Source organism: Musa acuminata, chromosome BXJ1-1 (genome assembly GCF_036884655.1).
Source record: "Musa acuminata AAA Group cultivar baxijiao chromosome BXJ1-1, Cavendish_Baxijiao_AAA, whole genome shotgun sequence".
NCBI classification, from domain to species: Eukaryota; Viridiplantae; Streptophyta; class Magnoliopsida; order Zingiberales; family Musaceae; genus Musa; species Musa acuminata.
Window position 1 is genome coordinate 40,341,406 of NC_088327.1, and position 21,750 is coordinate 40,363,155.

At 32.9% G+C, this 21,750-nt stretch overlaps 1 protein-coding gene across 1 annotated transcript; it reads left to right on the forward strand.

Moving 5' to 3' along the window:
- The first annotated feature begins 8,075 nt into the window (after nucleotides 1-8,075).
- LOC103974877 (uncharacterized) lies at nucleotides 8,076-21,196 on the forward strand. Its single transcript, XM_009389777.3, has 20 exons — nucleotides 8,076-8,356; nucleotides 8,467-8,619; nucleotides 8,706-8,865; nucleotides 10,495-10,813; nucleotides 11,235-11,372; nucleotides 11,464-11,656; nucleotides 11,766-11,896; nucleotides 13,647-13,865; nucleotides 15,895-16,061; nucleotides 16,910-16,988; nucleotides 17,317-17,850; nucleotides 17,936-18,273; nucleotides 18,411-18,527; nucleotides 18,604-18,708; nucleotides 18,782-19,024; nucleotides 19,554-19,622; nucleotides 19,820-20,035; nucleotides 20,294-20,401; nucleotides 20,524-20,625; nucleotides 20,763-21,196. The coding sequence occupies exons 1-20, from the start codon at nucleotides 8,254-8,256 to the stop codon at nucleotides 21,061-21,063; spliced, it is 3,795 nt and encodes a 1,264-aa protein (XP_009388052.2). The 5' UTR covers nucleotides 8,076-8,253; the 3' UTR covers nucleotides 21,064-21,196.
- Nucleotides 21,197-21,750: the final 554 nt, after the last annotated feature.

Below are 21,750 nucleotides of genomic sequence, written 5' to 3' on the forward strand. Positions count from 1 at the left end.
TTTTGTTTGTTTTATGAAATTATTAGACGATAAGAAGCACTTATTGCTCAACACAGTGTATTGCCAGAAAAAAGGATGGATAACCTCTTGTTAGTTATTTTGTATCGTATGATGGACACATGGATATTAATATTTATGAATATATATATATATATATATATATATATAATATTTATGAAATTAATCTTAAAATTGCATTTAAAATATTATAAAAATAAAGAACTAATAAATAAAGAGTATTATTGAATATAAAGTAGAATATGATATTATAATATTTTTATTTTTATATATTTTAAATATATAAAAATAAAATTTAAAAATCTTATGTTTTCATATGACATTGGAAATGACTTTCAAAGGATTAGCTAAATAAACACTATTTTAATTTTTAAGCCTTAAAATGTGTCCATTTACTGATTTCAACACTTCAAATATTGAATTTATGCCATTTAAATATAGAAATCAGTAAAAAAAATCTATTTTAAAGGTTTAAAAATTAAAAAAAGATCATTGAGACTTTTGCAACTCATTTCCAAGGTTTTTGAATATTTTAAATTTTTTAACAAATGTGAGAGGTGGGTTATATCGTTTTCGATTATGACATTAAAAATTATTTCACTCGAGTAAAAATAATGTAACTTAAGGCCCAAAAAACATTTTTTTCCCAAAATTTTAGATTTTTTAATAAAATTCAAGTGATTTTTTATCCTGCACTTGGAAGAAGAATTAGGAAAAGTAAAAAAAAAATAGTGATAGTTTTATTCTTTGTCATCATAAATAAGAATATTAAAAATAAAAATTAAAAAAAAATATGATGGGCGAACAAGAATTGAACCCGCGCATTTTGTCTTCTTTTTTTTTTTATGCATCCCATTTTGTCTTCTTCTTTTTTTCCAACCTAACAAATTGTCTTTATGTAATTGTGATTTCAGATGATGTACATGAAATATATCTTTTTTATTTAGATGCATAAGATGATGTTTTGTTTTTTTTGGGGATGTTATAGATTTTGTGATTGTTTCAACTCTAATAATAATTTTTGGACAAAATGAACATTGTAATTTGAAGCTTCGAATATCAATTTCTCTATTTTTTTTTATATATTGATTGTTAGAAATTTTAGTAAAATTTGGTATTATTAAAAATTGATAGGTTGTCAAGAAATTAGTGACCGACCGAATTTGACATTTAGTGATAGAAATTTCTCTTTTCATTTAATCATAAATTATTTACAAACCTAAGTTGTCACTAAAATTTATTTTATTAATTTATTTGTTTTTAGTGATGGAATTTAAATGTATTGGCCATAAAAGCAAGTCAACATTAAAAATCATAATTTAGTAAGTATATATATATATATATAATTTGTTTTTAGTGACAGAATTTAAATATATTGGCCATAAAAGCAAGTCAACATTAAAAATCATAATTTAGTAAGTATATATATATATATATATATATATATATATATATATATATATATATATATATAAAATTTGTTTTTAGTGACAGAATTTAAATATATTGGCCATAAAAGCAAGTCAACATTAAAAATCATAATTTAGTAAGTATATATATATATATATATATATATATATATATATATTGTTTTTAGTGACAGAATTTAAATATATTGGCCATAAAAGCAAGCCATCACTAAAAATCATAATTTAGTAAGTGTATATGTATATATATTATTTTATTTGTTTTTAGTGACAGAATTTAAATGTATTGAGGCCATAAAAGCAAGTTATCACTAAAATTCATAATTTAGTAAGTGTATATATATATTTTTATTTTATTTGTTTTTAGTGACATAATTTAAATGTATTGGGGTCATAAAAGCAAGCCATCACTAAAATTCATAATTTAGTAAGTGAAAGCTGATAACAACTCATTTCATCACTAATTATTTTAGTGACGACTTTTATAGTTTTGGTGACGACATTTGTTCGTGACTAATGGTCATTTTTCTTGTAGATATATTTATTCATTAGAAAATTAATATACATATTTTATCAAATAAATATTTTAATAAATATTTTTTCACATCCTTTCAAACTAATAATATTCACATTTTTTTTCCAATCCTTTCCAAATATAATTTTGAACAAATATTTTCATATAAATTAGATAACATAAATCAATAAATGCTTGTAACATAATATTTTTTTTTATAATTATTTTAAATAAAAAATAACTTTAATTAAAATTATATGTATTTATAAAATTTAAATATACGCATTAATATTTAAAAAAAAAATAGACTAGATGAAGTCATTGAATACTTACTTTAATTACATATCCTCGATATAATCATACAAATATGAAGTTTCCTTTTCTTTTCTTTTCTTTTTCAGTATAATCATTTTTTTTTCATAATATAAATATCAAATATTCTAAGAACATCTATATTAATTAATCCTGTATACTAATTTGATTAGTATGAATATAATGGAATTTAAAAACATACCTAATGCAATTTTTCTAGACTTGTCTGAATTTTCATTTACTATCAAACCAAATCCTTCATATATATTTTTTATTATTTTCTTTCTTTTTCCTTTCTCTCTCTCTCTCTCTCTCTCTTTCTCTTTCTACCTTTTTCTTCTTCTCTTCTGTTTAATGGAATTCATAATATTTCATTCCAAATAATATATATTCAAAATAATCTCAATATACAATAATGCCTAAAACTCTTAATGATTCTTCAATCCGAAACACAAATAAGCTACTCCTCATGTTTGAAATAAAAAATAAAAAATAATCATGCAAGCAAACACAATAAATAATTTTTTAAACACAAATATTTATGTATTTAATATATGCTTTTGAAATATATATATGTATATATATATAGACATCAAATACTTTCCTCATACTTATAAAGTTTACAAATATTTAACATTTACATATATACTTTAAATTACATAACATACATTTATATGCATATCATAATATCAAATCATAAATCATTTTAGTGTAAAAGACTATCATTAGATATTAACAGATAACCATAAATATAGCAAAGAGGTCATAAATATAAGTACAATTATGGTATATATATCTAAGAAAAAAAAGTCATAATATTATCAATAGCTTTAATCATGTTTATTCTCTCCATAATTATGTTTAATCCCTATGATATAGGTAATACATCTCCTTATGTTATGATATAGAAAAAAAATTAATTTTTAAAATATATTCTAATATATGACCCAATATAGCAATGTTCACTAGATAATTATCGTGTCATAAAAAACTAAAATATTAATTTTTTTTCCGCTTATCATTGATGCAATCATATATCATTTGAAACTAAAAGTATTCAAACGATTTTTTATAATCTTTATAAAATATAATATGATTGATGTTTTCATATTAATTTAGTTAGGATAACTTAAAAACACATAAAATAATAGATAATTATTCAAACCATATATTTATTTGAACTATCAAGATCTAAATTATTTTATAGCATTTTAAAAATAATAAAGTTTTTTAATACTATGTAAATCATATATGTTTACCAATATTAATCTGATGCATTAATACTTTCACAAACAAACAAACTAGATGAGGTTATCGGATTTCCATACACATGCTTCTTTTTATTTTCTTACTCTTTCTGTTATAAATTGTTCAAATTAAAAAGAAAAAAAGAATTTTTTTTCAAAATATTTATTTGAAAATGTGTTTTCTTTTATAATTATTTTGATAGTTATTTTTCAAAAGTTGTGTCTTTTGATAAAATATCTATAAATAGATATTTGAGGGTAAATTATTAAATTATCTTTTTTTATTTTTTTTCTTTACTCTCCGAGTGATTGAATTAGATATTTTCTAATTCCTCTTTAAAGATTCTTTATTGTTTGCTCAATACAAATCTTCTAAGGGCTTGTCATATCCACTAAAACTATTTGCATCAAACCCATAGCAATCTTATTGAGAAGAGGGTGCAAATATCGTTTTTAAAAAAGTGTTTATACACGTTTCGATCCTAAATATCTTTCCTAAAGTATTCTTGATCTTGTGTTTGTGTTTGTGTTTGTTATTTGTTTCCATAGTGTTTTTCTCCTTTTTTTGTCGTATTTTTTTCAACAATCTAAAAACGATATTTGTGAGTTTATATAAATTCACTATGGAGGCCACAAATATCATCAAATTATTGAATCAAGATTTTGTTCGTTTGGATCATTTTGATGGAACGAATTTTACCCGTTGGCAAGACAAGATGAAATTCATGTTGACTGCTTTGAATATCTTCTATGTGCTTGATCCAAATCTTCAACCAATTCCTGATCCAACCGATGATGACACTGATGAAGTCAAGGCTGAACAAAAGAAATGAATCGAAGATGAAGTCATGTGTAAAGGACACATTCTCAATGCTCTTTCGGATCGGCTTTATGATCTTTATACGGTGGAACCATCTGCAAAAGCAATTTGGAATGCTTTGGAATTCAAGTATCGTGCCGAGGAGGAAGGTATAAAGAAATTTTTGATTTCTAGATATTTTTATTACAAGTTTATGGATGACAAGCCAATCTTGGCACAAGTGCATGAGTTGCATATCATTGTTAATCAATTGAATGCTGAAAAAATCGAACTTCCTAAACCTTTTCAAGTATGGGCTATAATAGCCAAGTTGCCTTCATCTTGGAAAGGCTATAGGAAGAAAATTTTGCATGACTCAAAGGATATCACTTTAGAGCAAATTCAAAAATATCTTCGAATCGAGGATGAGAGAAAATAGTGAGAACTCTTTTGGCAATATAAAAGCAAATATTGTGAATCAACCTAAGAATTCTAACAAAGGCAAACAAAACAAGGAAAATCATTTTGGCCCCAAAAGGGATCAAAGAAAATTTAAGAAGCCAAAGAGTAGAGGCTGTTTTGTTTGTAGAAAACATGGTCATTTTGCTAGGGATTGTAGATTTAAAAAGGGTCAGAAATCAGAAGTCAACTCCGTTGAGGGAGATGATAATATAATCACTATGGTGAGTGAATGAAATGTCATATTTGGTAAGGTTTTTGATTGGTGGTACGATACTTATGCTACCGTCCATGTTTGCTATGATAAGATACTCTTCAAAACTTACAAAGAAGTCACAGAAGGGCAAGAGATTCAAATGAGAAATTAAGTTCGTTATAAGATGATTGGTAAGGGAAATATGGAACTTACTTTCACTTCGGGTATGAAATTTAGTAAGTGGGAATCTCCTTAGCAAACCTGAAATTAAATATGTATTTGAATCCGGGAAGTTAATTATATCCCGTAATGAATCTTTTGTTGGAAAAGACTATTCCGCTGAGAGAATGGTCAAATTATCTATTGTTAACAATGATTCTAAATTTAATAAAGATGTTGCTTCTATTTATATTGTTGATTCTTATTCATTATGGTATGATACATTAGCATATATTGGAACTAGCACCATTAGAAGAATGGTTAAGTGTGGTTTAATAAATTATCATTTTGATGATCTTAATAAATGTGAAATTTATGTTAAATCAAATATGATGAATAAACCATTCAAAAGTGTTGAAAGATATACTAATTTGTTAGACTTAATAAATTATGATATATATGAATTAAATGACATATTAACGAGAGGAGATAATAGATATTTCATTACTTTTATAAATGATATGTCTAGATTCACATATGTGTATTTATTGAAACATAAAAATGATGCTTTTAATGCTTTTAATGCTTTTAAGGCATATAAAACATAAGTTAAAAATTAATTGGGGAAGAAAATTAAATCTTTAAGAAGTGATAAGGAGGATAATACTTTCCTAATGAATTTAACTTGTTTTGTGAACAACATGACATAATTCATGAATGTTCAATACCTATAACACCCGAGCAAAATGGATTAGTAAAAAGAAAGAATATAACTTATCTAGAGATGATTAATGCTATATTGTTACATGCTAAATTATCTTATAATTTATAGGGAGAAGCTTTATTGGATGCATGTCATATTTTAAAAAGAATAAGATCTCTCCGTACGAGTTATGGAAAGGAAGACAACATAACATTGATTATTTTAAAGTGTGAGGGTCTCTTGCATATTATAAGAATAATGATCCTTAAAGGACAAAATTGGGACCTAGAGGAATCAAATATATATTTATAGGCTATGCCTCAAATAGCAAAGCATGTAGACTTCTTAATTTGGAGTCTAATATCATAATAGAATCTCGATATGTGGAGTTTTTTGAACATTTATTGACTTCAAGTAATAATGTTCATGTCATTAGTAGAGACATCTCAAAAGGTTGGTGAGCAACCTAATATTCTTTTGATTGTACATCAATCAAGTTCATAAGAGGTTGGAGAGCAATCTCATAAATTAAGGAGAAGCACCGGTGTACGAAAAGCAAAAACAATTCCTCTTGTTTTACAAGTGGAAGATGATCCATTCACCAAACCTCTTACGAAAGAAGTTGTAAGATCAACATCAAAATTGATGGGGCTAAAACTTCTTGAATAAAAGATCCGATAGCAACCCTACTCAACATTATGAAATAAGTAATGAAGATTTCAAAGGGTAATAACAAGTCTTGACATGTGGAGTGGTTCAGCACTTTGAAATATTTTACGAGTCCCATCTAAAGATGTTAAAGTGCTAGTTGTCATCGAATGAGGGTTAAGTTAATTATACTCTTAATGAAGTTCGGTCAAATTAGGACAAGTATCTCAAAGAGTAACAAAGATATTATAAGAATTTCACCTATATGAACTTAAAAGTGGTGCCACTTGGATTGAGAGTTGGAGTTTTCTCTCATAAAAGTTTATAAACTTGGATGAACCCAAGACCATATTAGGGCTGAGCGAGATTTTATGACGAATACAAGAATATTGTATTTATGTGTGTGGTATCACCGGTGTTGTCATTAGGAATAACAAATTCAAAGCTTTTATCCTATTTGGGATTTCGACTTCACTTTGTGATGCTTACACTAAGGTAATATTCAAATCGAAAGATATATTACTTTATTCATAAATACTATTTAATCACTTGGAGAAAATTTTAAATTTGAACAAGCGGGGGATTGTTATAAATTGTTCAAATTAAAAAGAAAAAAGATTTTATTTTCAAAAGATTTATTTGAAAAGGTGTTTTCTTTTATAGTTATTTTGGTAATTATTTTTCAAAAATTATCTTTTGAGAAAATATCTATAAATAGATATTTGAGGGTAAATTATTAAATTATCTTTTTCATATTCTTCTTCTTTACTCTCCAAGTGATTGAATTATATATTCTCTAATTCATCTTTGAAGATTCTTTATTGTTTGCTCAATACTGATATTCTAAAAGCTTGTCATATCTACTAAAACTATTTGCATCAAACCCATAACAATCTTATTAAGAAAATGATACAAATACCGTAAACACGTTTCAAGCCTAAATATCCTTCCTAAAGTATTTTTGATCTTGTGTTTATTATTTGTTTCTATAGTATTTTTATCATCTTCTTTATCATATTTTCCCAACACTTTCCACGATAGCTATTTTTAAAAATCTTTTTCATAATAGAAATATCAAATTAACTAAGATCATTAGTGAAATCTTGGATCACAATCAACCTCAGATCGATCGATGGCTTCATCTTATCATGATTCAATTCCAAAGTGATTTATGATAAAAGATCATTTGATCAATCGTATCGATACATGGTTTGTAGATTTATAAGAAATTATTCTTGATTCTCGTATTCCTTAATTTTATAGATTTATAAGAAATTATTCTTGATTCTCGTATTCCTTAATCAACGTCAGACTAAATTAAGTGAGTCTTATTCAACTCGTGAATCACCACGCAAGCAGAGCAGAGCTCCCCTTCACGTCCGAAGACGTGGCGTGTATGAAGTTGGCAGAACGTAATCGTTAAATCGATTTTAGCGTCATTCAACGAAGCATTCGCTTCGTTTCGTGAACGCCGAGTTCCAGTCCGCATACAATCCTCTCTAAGGAGAACGTAGCCTCCCGTAGCAGCGCGCGAAAAATATCCGCCCAAAAGGCGGGAAAATTGTAACTCTTTTACGCACTCCCCGCCCCGTTCTCAAGTCAGTCTCATCGTTGCCCTCCGCTCTTCCTCTCTCCTTCGCCGCTCTCTTCGACCGCCCCATCATTCTCTCCATTCTCTCCCCTTTCCAACACTTATATTCCATCTCAAGATTCCTTGATCCGACCAGCCGAAACCCTAACTCGCGATCCAGTCGCGAAAGGCAAGAGAGGCATGGACACGGAAGGGCTCTCCATCATCTGCGCGGGGATCGGGTACGCCGATGAGGACGAGAATGGCGCCATAATTGGTTACGCCAAGGGCGAATATTGTCTAGGTAGAATTTCTAGCTTTAAATCTCTTTTTTGAATAGGTTCTTGTACTCTTCTTGCGGACACGAATCCTTCGCGACATCAACGAGATTGGTGTTTTTTTTTTTTTTTCCAGATAATTTGAAGGATCTGCAGAGATTTTTGAGGCGGGATGATCCACGGCAGCGAGGCGTGTTCAAACAGATTTGCAAATGGAACACGGTATCACGAAATTTGGTTCCTCTTATAGAATATTACCAGAGCGATCGGAATTTGGTAATCAATGCTGGTAAATCCCCATGTCATCGCGGTTTTCTTCTTGTAGGCTGAGTTGCGATTGTTATTATATTTTTCTCTTGTTCCTCTTGTGTGCAGTCAAGATTTTGGTGTTCCTCACAATGCCAATAGACCCTTCGTCTGATGGTATTGCACAGCAGATAGAGTATCTGTGGGATTTAAAGGCTGCATTGACACGTCCTGTCACAATAGCCGTAATAGTATGCCTTCTTGAAGATCCATTGGACCATTTAGAATGGTGATCTTACAACTTCCATCTTTTAAGTTTTTTTTTTTTCTTCTTATAATATCTATGCTAATACTTCTTAGATTTAGTTTGGTGCTTTTCATGTGAAGTTGGCAACACTACAAAGCGAGGTTGAATTTTCTTTTGTTCTGCTTGTGCATCAGAGAAAATGAAATCATTGTACGATGCAAACATTTTGTAGCGATGACAAGAAGAGTATTGATTAAGATCAGCTGACCTTTACTACAATTCATTATTTTATTTGTCCTATATAGGCACAGTGGGACTTGTAATTTTCCTGAATTTGGACTTTCATCTCTTGCTCATTACAACAGCTGAACCAGAGTGTCTATCAAATGCAACATCCTTCAATTCCTGTTGCAGTTAATAATTGTCTTATAGTAATTATTTCTCTCTCGTGCATACCTGATCTATTAGTTTGTCTCATTAGTAATTCATCATCTGATTATGAGATCCATGAGTTGCATCAGGTATTACTTTCTGCATGCTATATCTTATGTTACATGTCTCCAGAACTACTTTGCGCAAAAGCCTGGGCATATGTGTTGCTATCTGGGATGACTTTGCTGGTTCGTTATGTGGTATATCTAAGATGTTTTGATAACCATTACATTTGCTGCAGCAAGTCCTACTGTCTATTCCATCAAGGTGAATTGATGGAATGCTATATACCTGAGTCTACCATTGGGTTGTGGACTGGATCAAGTAAAACATGTCATTTCAAATCTTGTTACAAATCTGACCGAAGCATATGGCTATAAACATCTTACAACATAATGCTTATATTCAACAACATTTCAACAACATCTTACAACATAATGACCTAATTTGTAAGACAAAAGTGAAAGGAGAGAAAGAAGAGAGAGGATAGTAAGGGAGGAAAGATAGAAGATAAATAATGAGAGACTAAGATGAAAGAAAAGAGGAAACTGAAGCTTCTCTTCTCCTTCCATTTTACACCATCATTACTAGAGACCACAGCTGCATCGTCCTCGGGCACTTCCACCTAGTGTCTCCCATTTCTACCACCAATGCACCACTATAGCTACCTCTTTTGGCTTCACCACTGGTGTCGAATTTTTGGGTTACCCTTTGTCATGAGTTCACTTGTGATGTTGGTATCAATCCTGGGGATGTTTCCGTCAAGGAAGAGAAGAATAAGACAGGTTCGTTTGGGTCAAGGCTAATAAACAAAGAAGAGGAGAATCGGTGACAGGTTATTTGGTTGAAGGCTGATGACCAAAGAAGTGAATTGGCAAAAAGTTATTGACATGTTTAGCTGGTGACCGTATCCACACTTCAGCGCTCCATTAATCTTCCTTGATGGAGTCCGGTGGTAATACTCGAGAGCAAATTTGCTGCAAGTAGGATAGTTTGATAACTTTATTGCTGCAAATCAAGTTTGAGAACCAAGATGAAATCACTCCTTATCAATTGCTGCAAATTATTTAGAAGTGATATGATATTGGATTTGCTTTCCCACAATCCCTTGTGCTATTTTGGCTGATAGCATTATATCATATAATGATCCTTAGTCCTCTTCTTATTTCTACCATATTTGCATTCAATGGCAATAGTTGCTGACCAAGTGTTTCTGTTTAACATTATATTCAAACACAGTAAAACATTCACGGATGATGATTGGAAATTGGTTCAGCTGGTGCTTACATTGTTCCGAAATGTCCTAGCCATCCAAGATATTACACTGCAACAGAAGTCATCTGGATCTTCCACTCAGTTTTTCTGTTTGACCGATAGATTTTTGGAGCTCATGTTTCAGGAGTATGTACTGGATCTGATCTTAATATTGACGCAGCATGTTGATGGTTGTTCTGGCTATCTTCAGCAAGATAATCTTCTTCTATTGGAAACATTCTACTATATTTTTCTGGGCCGGGAACCAGAGCTGATAGCCAAAGTTTCTAAAAGAAGCTCTAAGGTCTATTCTGATCCTTCTCCTACTTGTATGTGATAATAAATTTATCTTAATGTAGATTTTTCAAAATTTTTCCACTTTATAGTTAGTTATACGTTGACCTTTATGATAAGAAAAGTCCTCTTATTTTCTTTGTCTTAGGCATTTTGAAAGCTTTGTCTCCTTTAAATATTTCTGTATACTCTGTTTTCTGTGACTGGAGGCATTACCTTTTACTGTTAGTTTCTGAGATGGATAATATGGAAGTCATATGTTGAAGTCTTCTTGTCCAAACAATTGTCTTGCTGAATTGTTTTCTGTTGATATTGCAAGTGTAGAACTTCTCCAGTTTTAGATGCTAAATATTTAGGAACAAATAATTTATTAAGCTGCTTTTTCCTTTCTATTTGAACTGGCAATTCCATGGTAAAGCTCATATGCGCAGGTCAAAGAAGATATCACAACTACTGTAGATTCTCTCAGGACAATTATGGATGAGGAAGAGGAAAAGAGAAGAATAATCCGGCTGAGGAACTTGGAACGACATTCACAATTCAGCGGAACATTTACTCGCCTTGGCGTGGTACAACTCTTTAACCAACTGCTGATACCATGAAATATTTTGGTAATATAGATTGATGGTTGATGAGTTTCTACTGCTGTTGTGATTATAGGATGGATCGAAAACCCTATTTAAACGTAACCCAACTTCTGCTTCTGAAAATGGCATGGTAAGAGTTCATAATGTTCAACGTGGTCCATTAAAGAGGATTGCTTGGGACCATGACAACTTGCCTCCAGCAAAGGAAAACATCACGGAATTGCTGTATGAATTCTTGAACCAGTTTTTGTCAGGAGGTTATAATGGTAGGCTTCATTAATAATTTAGATTCGTTGTTCCTTTTTCATGTTTTTCATCCTTTCCAAGTCTTGTTGGTCTGATATGGCACATACTATAATCTGGCCTACTGCTCAGTTTTGATGCAGTCCATTCACGATGATATCAGTAAGGAATGCCAGTCCATTCAAAAAACTGATGTTATGATGTTTTTTGGAGTTGCTAAATTTGTTCTAGCCTTCCAGCACCAGAAGATCCTAATCTCAAAGGTGAGAAAAAGAATTGAGGGTTGCAGTCATTCTTGTCCAAAATGTTCTGGGCATAACTTGGTTTATCTATTGTGGTGCTTATGTTCATGCATTGATACTTGGAGCTTCTTGCAATGTTTTCGATCTTGCACCATACCAGATACCATTTTTGAAGGTATTTAAATGAAACATACAATTTAATTTTGATTTTTGTAAAGGACAAAAGAAAAAAGCTAATTTAGGATAGTGTTTGTAGATGTCTTTTAAATGCATGTGTGATGGAAGAAGGTGCTCAAAGATGATTTGTTAGTTGGCTTCTGCATCCTGGTTCTTTTGGTATCATGATATTTAGTTTTTCTCATTTCAGATGCTTGTGGCTGAGCACAACTGAAAACATGTTATTATTAATCGGCTTAGATTAAAAGTGGTCTGAAGCCTTCATAGAAATGGAAAGAGGGTGACGGCTAATGTTTCTACTTCGGAGGTGGACTTGTATATGCATGCAGACTTGTATATGCATGCAAAATCCTCAGGAGGGTTTAGGGTTAACACATTAACATGTATCTTTCATATAAGTTAATGCTTTATGCCTTTTCCATAACCCTGTCCTATTTCAGTTTATTACACCCCAAACCCCAAGAAATATTGAATATTTTATTTCTGTTACCTTTATTCATTTGTACCACTTCATGTTTGTGAAAGTTGTGGAAGTGAATTGTAAGCTTTTCAGTAGAACTTTTCCAACTTTGGTGCAATTTTCATTTTATATTTTAATCTACAGTACTCTCCCATTATCACAACCTCCCAAAAATCTTCTGATTTTTTATTGGGTTATGCATTTTTGGTTCATAAATCATTACTATCATTCTAATTTGTTTAATCTTCTATAGACTTCTTAATTATTAAAGCCAAAGCCAGAATGAATAAGATGGTTTGGATAGATTATTGGAGGGAGCCAAAGGGGAAACCAATGATTTTTATGCATGGTGCCATCAGGGGAATGTCTGCTGATGTGGAGTGTATATAGTTTGCCAAAAAGGTACTGGCATACTCCCATCATAAAAATGGGAATCCTTGATTCTAACCATGTTTAAATATTTGCGTCCAAGCTTGACTGTGCTTTTGAGAAAGCATATTAAGTTGAAAAAAAAGGATGCCACTTTGCCAAATGGAGTCCTTTTTTTAGGATTCACAGTAAGAAGTGCAGTAATGTACTAATGTGAAACAAGATATGGAAGGAATATAAGACAGAAAGTTCTTTAAAGGAATCAAATTTTGATATAAAAAAAAAGTTTAGATGTTTCCTTCTCTTCTCTGTGGACATTTAAAGTGGATGTTTACATGAGAATCCATAGGGCCTAATATTGGTCAAAGATTTCCTCTTAAATCTAACATGCCTTTTTGGCATACTCATGTTGATCTTCACTCTGTATTCTCATTGTTTATTATCATAGAGTAAAACTGACTGCAGGTAGTACCCAATTATTCATGGACCATCAAAGTTTTTCTGAGTGTGTTCTCACTGTTACAAGTTGTAGGATTGATCAGCACTTATGAACCTTTCTTCCTTAAGTAGGCTTCGGAATGAATCTCTGATTGACAATGTTTTCAAGCACCACCTCTTAATTTTTCTAGTGGTCTTACGGCTCTTTGTTTATAGTAAGACTGTTTACTAGCATGATATGCAACAGGTACTAAGTCTAGATCAGTTATCTATATTTAATTTAGCAAGTGCTTTTGTTACTTTGATTTGACGTTCTCTTTTTGTCAGGAACCTAACATGGAGGAACCCATTTCTGATCCTTCACATGAAGATGAATTTGTCAATAACTTATCATTCCATGGGAATATATGTGGACCAGTTGCGGAGACCATAAATGAAGCCATGTTTAATTTAGTCATATCTAAATGGCTTCAGGCTTTTGATAGCTTGAAAGAAACTAATGACTACAAATCCCTATCAGCAGCTGGTTCTTTGTTTAAGAATATGGTCAGTGTACATGCTTTTTCTATGTTGGTAATTTGGTTGCATGTAATAGATCAATGAACTAGCACCATATTTCAGCATTGCATTTAAAGTTCTGCTCTGGCTTGTTTAAACCACAAGTAAAGAAGTTCAATCTTGTGGATAATGAACTGTGTCAACTGTTGTTTTCTAAGGTTGGAGTGGATTTACAATATCATAATCTGATAATAATTAGGTTGTTGAGTACATTACAGTAGTTAATACTTATTACTTGGTTATGTGCTATCCATCTATGTTTTGGAAAGTGGAATTAATCTTTTTATTAGCCTGTCATTAAAATAACATAGAAGTTGGCATATGTGCATTCATCCAGATATCATCATCAAGTTGACCTGTCTTGGATTTTCTGGACCAATACTTCAAATGTAGAGAACAAGAGTAGACCTATAGTAACTTGCAAATCTCTAGCAATATGCTATCAATAATCTCTTCATTTTTCTAAAACAATTTATAATCTTCCATTGAACAGATAACATATGCATTCAGCATAATTGTCCATTGAGGATTTATTGGAACACTAGTCAAATTTTGTTGTCTACAATTCATGATTGATAAATGGATTTCTATGGTCATATCCCTTTATTTTTTTGAAATTTCTTTCTACAAATCTTGTAGTCTTTTGAATTGTTTAACATCCAATGCATAAAACAAATTCTGAACATGATTTCACATCCTATCTTTTTCTTTTGGTATCAGACTGATATCTGTAAAATGTATTACAAACTGTCTTACATGTTTAAAATTGTTTCCAAACAAGAGTTCTTGAAAGAAAGAAGCACTTTCAAAGAGAACAAGAGTGGTGGAGATAAATCATCTAACATTGTTAATGCTAGAAATAAGAGAAAATGTCTTGTATCAAGGCCTCATTGAGCTACAGCGTATCATGTATATGTAGGCTAATGGTGCCAAGTGGCCAACTCTAGCATTGAATATTGTCAATTGTAACTGATCTATCCTTTAAAATCCTGTAGTATACCTTGCTGCAAAGCCTGACCAAACACATCTTTTGAGGGTTTTGGGTGCCCAACCGCCCTACGGGCTTGCTGGCCTCTAGTCCGAGCTGGACAGGGTTCAACTTGAAATAGGATTAATTTCTCTATAACTTGATGTAGGAAACCAATTCAATCGCCAAGATCTTCTTCCTAGTTGCCCTTCCTAGTCTATTATGATACTTTATACAGTGTCACATGAATATCATATAACTGCTCGAGGCCTCTCAAGTGGCTGCCCTTCTTGGGCTGGCCTTAAAATGCCATTAACATGGCAGGTGAACTTCATGCTTGCCTGCCTAGTACATGCTGATGTTGGGTCCAATGTCTGAGTTCATGAGTGAGTGTAAGCATTGGCCACAACTTGTCCATGTCCACCTTTTTATGAACTGTCTTCTTTCTAGATGCAGTAATCATTAACAATAACTTCTAATGCTTATTTGAATTATTATATAACTAAAATGCAGTAATTATGCCATTCGTTATGTTTGACTTGTTCATTACAATCTGATATAGAACATAGAAGATATAGTCTTGGTTGTTTGCATCAGATAAGCTTTTGAACCACAATGTACTTGTAGTGTATCAATTGATGCTTGAAAGTTGGAGATCTATATAACAATAACAACAATCCGTAATGTCTCAACTATCTAGGGGTGGCTACATTGATCTTTTGTTGTCATTGAGGAGTTGGAGTTATCACTTAATTTAATGCTCATTATTTCTTCTAAAATCCAAATAAAATATTTTGGCATTAGATATTCATTTTTGCAGTTTGAGTAAACCATAAAGTGCCTTTTATTTTTGCAAATGATGATTTAGACCATTTAATTCTGAGTGTTGTATATCAATTGCATGTGTTAGTAAGCCTATCAAGTGCTTTATTGACTTCACCATGCAATGTATTTGATTGTCTATAATGGATTTGCTCTTTACTGCATGCCAAAAGTGTGACTTGCAAAGTTTTTTTATGTTTTCTGTTTAATTTTTTGTTCTTTATGCAGATTCGCATGTTAGATTTGGTGCTAAGAATGTTGCCTGAAGATTCAAAGGAAACTCAAACTGCTCGTGTTCTACTATATAAGCTGTTCTATGATCAGACAGATCAGGGGCTGACTCATTTTCTCCAAAATATGTTCAGATCTTTCAACACCCATAAACAACCTAAAAGGTTCATGTTATATAAGCTTCATGATTTTTGAAGGTTTAGTTTATGATGTCTGTTTCTTATGTATGTTATATAAGCTTCATGCTTAATGGAAATACCATGTATCAGGTTCATAGTAGGATATGTAAATTATAGATGGCCAAGATGATTTTATTTTTATAACTATACTAATTGTTTGTGCTTTTGTGTTACACAAGCCTATGCTTTTATCATGACCAGAAATAAGATCTGAAGGAGAATTGAATGCTTCACATGCAGTGTTATGTTCTGGCATGCTAGAGTCGTATCTATATGTTTATCAATGGAAAACAGTTTCAAATATGAGCTGCTTTGGACTAAAACTCTTACAGATGCTAGAGTCTTAATATATACTATTTTGTCAATTTATTGTCTTTATATTTATATGCTTATTGTTAGTAGCATAATGTGGTACTTATGTTTTCAACTGCTGCGGATTCTGTCTGTATCAATTGGTGCAAAAAGCACATGTGTGTTTTCTTGTTCTTGTGGTTTATTGTGTGAAAGAGTCATGTTGGCCTAGTTAGCAGTGCTATAACAAGCCTACTTATCTTACTGAATCCTGTTGAACTACAAGATAATCTTCCTCTTTTGTAGTTGTCTCCAATATCTTGTCTTTCCTATTGCACACTCTTAGGTCATAAACTTATTGCTACAACAAGTCTACAATGAACTGACTTGAGTAGACCCTAAGCCCAAACTAAAACCCAAGTTACCTCTCCTATTTTCACTGTAAAATTTCCTCTGTGCATTGTGTATATTCTTTCTTATTTGAAGCACTATTAAATATACTGGTTAGAATTCATTGTTGAAATTTACAGTTTCTTCATCAGTGATCTTGCAGATTTGTTGGAAATAATGCATGTAGTGTTACGACTTATGGAAAAGCTTCAAGCACGTGGTACACTAAGGGTATGTTCTATTCATACCTGGAAGTTTTGAAATTGGGCTTTGCCTATAGGCATTTCAATGATTCCTTGCGCATGGTACTGGTCTCATGCATTCCATACAAAAGCTAGATCCTGATGCTTATACTTGGATTTTATTTGCATCCCAAGCTACCAGAGTTTGTTTCAGTCGTTGTTAATTTGTTAACAAAGTCTAAGTTATCTTTTCAATTTGTCCTTACAAGTTATATCAGGTTACAGATCATAGAGTAACCTTTTTAATAAAATGAAAGACATAGAGTTGCCCTGGTAAATTACTTGCTAAATCTTGTTTGTTACTATGTGAGCTTTAGGTTGCTAGAAAATCAAGGAAAGGCAGAAAAAAGAAGACAAATACAGAGGCCAATAATTTGGGAGAACATGTGAATCCCAAACATATTGTTGCTCAAACAGAGGAGACTGGTGGGCATTCAAATAATCTGTCAAAAGAGCAATTAAGAGAGCTAAGTTTAGCTGATAAAGTAGGAGATAACCAAGAAAGCACTTTTATGTCTAATGATGCTGCAGTGCCTGATGCGTCTGTGCACAACATAAGACACAGTGGAGATGACATGGTAGCTTTAGGTGGTGATGTGGTGAATACTAATTTCATTGATCCAGTACATGAACCAACAGACTCTTCCAGCGATGATCAGCTGCCTGAGACAAATGAAGTGGACTTCAATATATCCAAATTGGTCGCTACTTTTGCAAACAATTATGTTGTGCACAATTTATGCTGGTTGCTGAAGTATTATAAAAGCAATTCTGTGAGTACAAACCACCACATCATCACCATGCTGCAACGAATTTGTGATGATCTGGATATTTCCCCAATGCTCTACCAGGTAGAATCTGAGTTGACACATGCCTATCTCATCCTAATATTGATGGTTTATTTGTTCGTTCTAAATAATCTGTCTACTCATGCAGTTATCGGTCCTCAGGGTATTCTATAACATACTAGCTGACCAAAAATCATCAGCATCCAAGGAATATGCTAGTATTGTAAATTTTCTCACTAAGTTTACAAGGAAAATGCTGAAGTTATTTAAAGACCGACCGTTGCTTTTTGTTGAAATGCTCTTCTGGAAGACACGGAAAGAATGTCATTGCATCAGTGCAGATGTTCTAATGTCTGGCCTAGCCAAAAGAGATTCACATACTGATGAAGTTGTTTTGACAAATGATATAGGATACAAACAGAAAAACATAGCAGATTCTCTTGGTGATGATGAATTCATGATACCGAATGATCTCAATAACCAGAGGCAAGTTACAAGTGAGGAATTTGTATCTCATCATATATGCTAACTATGTCTTACAAAGGATTATTCTCTTTTATTGTTCTAAATCAAATTCCAGTACTAGTTCTATTGCTAAGTTGATCAGCTCTGTGACTGTGCAGGGATGAAAATCCATTTGATGTGTTTCATGAAGATGATTTGTACAAAACTAAGCAACATGTTAGTGAAAAGAATGTCATGAGATCCATCTCTAATGATGATGATGAGATGGATGTAAGGTTAGCAATCATCAAAATATTCAATGAATTTTTTTTTCTTTTGAGCAGATTTTCATTTGACTTGTAAGTGATGCAGCAAAGGAACATCATCTAGATTTCAGAGGACAAAAGATTTCAAATGGCAGAAAAGTTATATATTTGACCAAAAACAAGAGACCATGATAAAACATTTATATGATAAGTAAGTGTTTTGAGTATTTTTATTGTTCTCAAAGTAGCAGGCTTATTTGGTTTGGGCATTTTAAATTTTCCAGATACAAGGATGATAAAAAGTGCAGTCGTCTTATAGCAGAAGCTTTAGACCCTGAAGGAAAAATAACTGCAGTTCAGATCTACTGTAAGCTTAAACAGCTTGGTCTACAAACCACGAGGAGTAAAAAGCTGGCATGTGTTGATGTGCCTTTGCCAGCTGGAGATGATCCCACTGAAGAAGCTGGTACTGCATTTACCATCACTCCAAAAGGACATGAGAATGACTCTTATCTGAAAACATCTATGTAAGCTCTGTTCAATTATATAGCAAGTCTTATGAATATCATCTCCAAGACATACTTTGAGTTTAGAGAAAACTAGATCTTGCGTGAAATGATGTGCTAACTTTTGTAGCAAACCCTAACCTGAAGTTTCATACTCATCTAAAACACCATTTTATGGTATGAAATAGCTATCAGCCAAAGTCTATTAGAGTTAGATAACTTATCTGTTTCCTAAGAGTTTGATTGAGATCTGCAACAGATTGCATGTATCCATCTGGAATACTCTCTGTCAACACTTGTGTAAGTAATCTTATTTATTTATTTCTTTGGATTTATCATGACCCCGTTCTAAAATGTTCACACTAAGGGTGCAGTCTGGATGATGTGTTGCAAAGGTCCAAAAGTATCACTAAATGCTCCAAACCATATTGTATTAGGACCTTTCTTTGGGGTGCACCATTACTGGGTCACTCTTCCAGTTTATATTTATTTTTGTGATTGTCACGGATGATTAGCAGTTTCAAATTTTGCCCTTTTTTTTTTTGTCCAGCCGCAGAGGAAAGAGAGTACAAGCATTCAGCAAAGATCAGGAGCTTGAGATCAAAATCCTCTTTGAGAGGTTGATGCTGATTATGTTCTGTCCATTTTGCTTACCATTGGCTAACTTTTCATTTACAATAATTCGTCAAATCTGTTGGATTGGTGTCTGGGCATGAAACAGCTGTTGAGCTTGGTAGATCCTGCAAGTGTACTTTACCATGGAATTTTCTTACAATAACCCTTTGTTCTTTGTTGATGTTTGCATGTGCTATACAGGTTTAAGGATCATAAGAATTGCAGTCATATGATAGCCAAAGCTTTGGATGCTGATAAGACTTACACTGCTGCCCAAGTTTCCTGGAAACTCAAGCAACTAGGTCTGCTTGCTCCTAAAAAATTGACCTCACCTGAAATTGAGAAGCACTCGAGAGATGATGAAAACAAAGAGAAAGGAGTGCAGTTAGAAGAGACATTGTTAGCAATGAAAAAAAGGTACATGCTTTTCTTTTCTGTCACTCAAGCGCACTTGGATGCCATGCTGGAGGTTCTTGGTTTTTGGTGATGTGGTAGCCTGATGGTTCTTTGTGTGATGATTAGTCCAAAATCCAAATATCATCTTAGTCATGCTACTAATGCTTCTGTAGGTTTTTATCAGATATCCTGACCATTGTCAGTTGATTCTTAAATCAGATCTGTTACCAAGTTCTTTATGTCAGGCTAAAGCTTTTTATTTGTTCATTCGTTCGAAAGCCACAGAAAGAGGAAATCCTTGACAAAGGAGGATGAATCAAGTAGCCCACCCCAGAATATAGAGCAGCCAGTGGAAGATGATTCTGGAGTTCTGAGAACCACGTCAAAGTGTGTATCTGATGTATCTAATAACAAAAATCTTGTACTTCTTGTAGACAGTTAGGACCCATCTACTTTCTTCGTCTGTCAGTTTAGTCTGGCTAATCTATGAACTTAAATGTTTATGTCAGAAATCGAAGAAAGAGGAGGAATAAGCCACCAGTAAAGGAGGCTACACAGGAGATAATTTCTCGGCATGATTCGGACGAGGAGGTTCTTGCAACTTTGTTCAAGTAAGTATTTTTGGTATTATTACCTACCAAGAAACACTTCAGCTATATACGAGCACCTGTCTCGTTAGGTGGTGTACTTTGTAGCCAATCCTTGCAAGAGCTACTAAATGCTTTGTTTCTTTTTTTCCTGGCGGAAGAAGAACGGAACGGCAACCTGACCAACAATCTGCGGATCATGAAACGGACGGTGTTGGTTTGGATAATGACATGGACGCGGAACAGCAATCCCACGAAGATGAAATTGGCGCCACCACGGCCACCTTCACCGCTGGTTTTGATGACAATATGGATGAGCCCAGCAAGGCGGGGGATGGAGCTACAGAAGCTGAGCTGATGGATTACTTCGACTCGGAGGGTGAAACGAATGCTACTGCGCCCCCAAGTAGGATAGGTCATAAAAGGAATCTTAAGCTGGTTATGGATGAAGACGAGGAGTAAAACAAAGATTGCCATGGTGCTTGCTACTTGTAAAGAGGGACGGGCTAGAAGAATCAGCTTAGTACCTTTCTTTTTAATACCTTCTCTTTTGGCATTGGATAGTTAAATTAAATTCTACAAGCATTCAATCAAAGAATGAAGCTTTGAATGAAGCCCCATTCGTGAGAAGATCGACCGTCTACCCGTTCCATCCATCACATCGGTTGAGTCGGTCCAATTCGTTATTAACTAAAGGTATTGGACGTTCAGTGGCACTGGATGCTCCGGATCAGGGTCGGGTGAATTAGAGAATAGACAGCTATCTTTAAAATCTCTTCATCCTTGAAAGATATTTACGGTAGTTAGTTCGTCGTATTCAGATATTCATGACCAAAAGGTACTGGATTCTCTTTCGGATAAGTCCTGAAAGGAGAAGGATGAAGAGATGTGTTTTACGTAGGGAGATCGTATATCTTTGAAATCTTGTAAATTTGTGGGAGAGGATGAAGGAGGTCAACTATCCTCCTCTTTAGCGGTGATCCACACGACAGTGGTTGCAAAGACGTTCCTTAAATCACTGTTTAAATCTTCATATGCTCCAAATATGGGTTGTTGGCTGAGGAGGAGAAGGGGAGAGGAGAATAGGAGGTGACAGTCAAAAGGGCATAGTTTATGGTTATTTGGTTTCCACCTATTTATAGAGGTTTT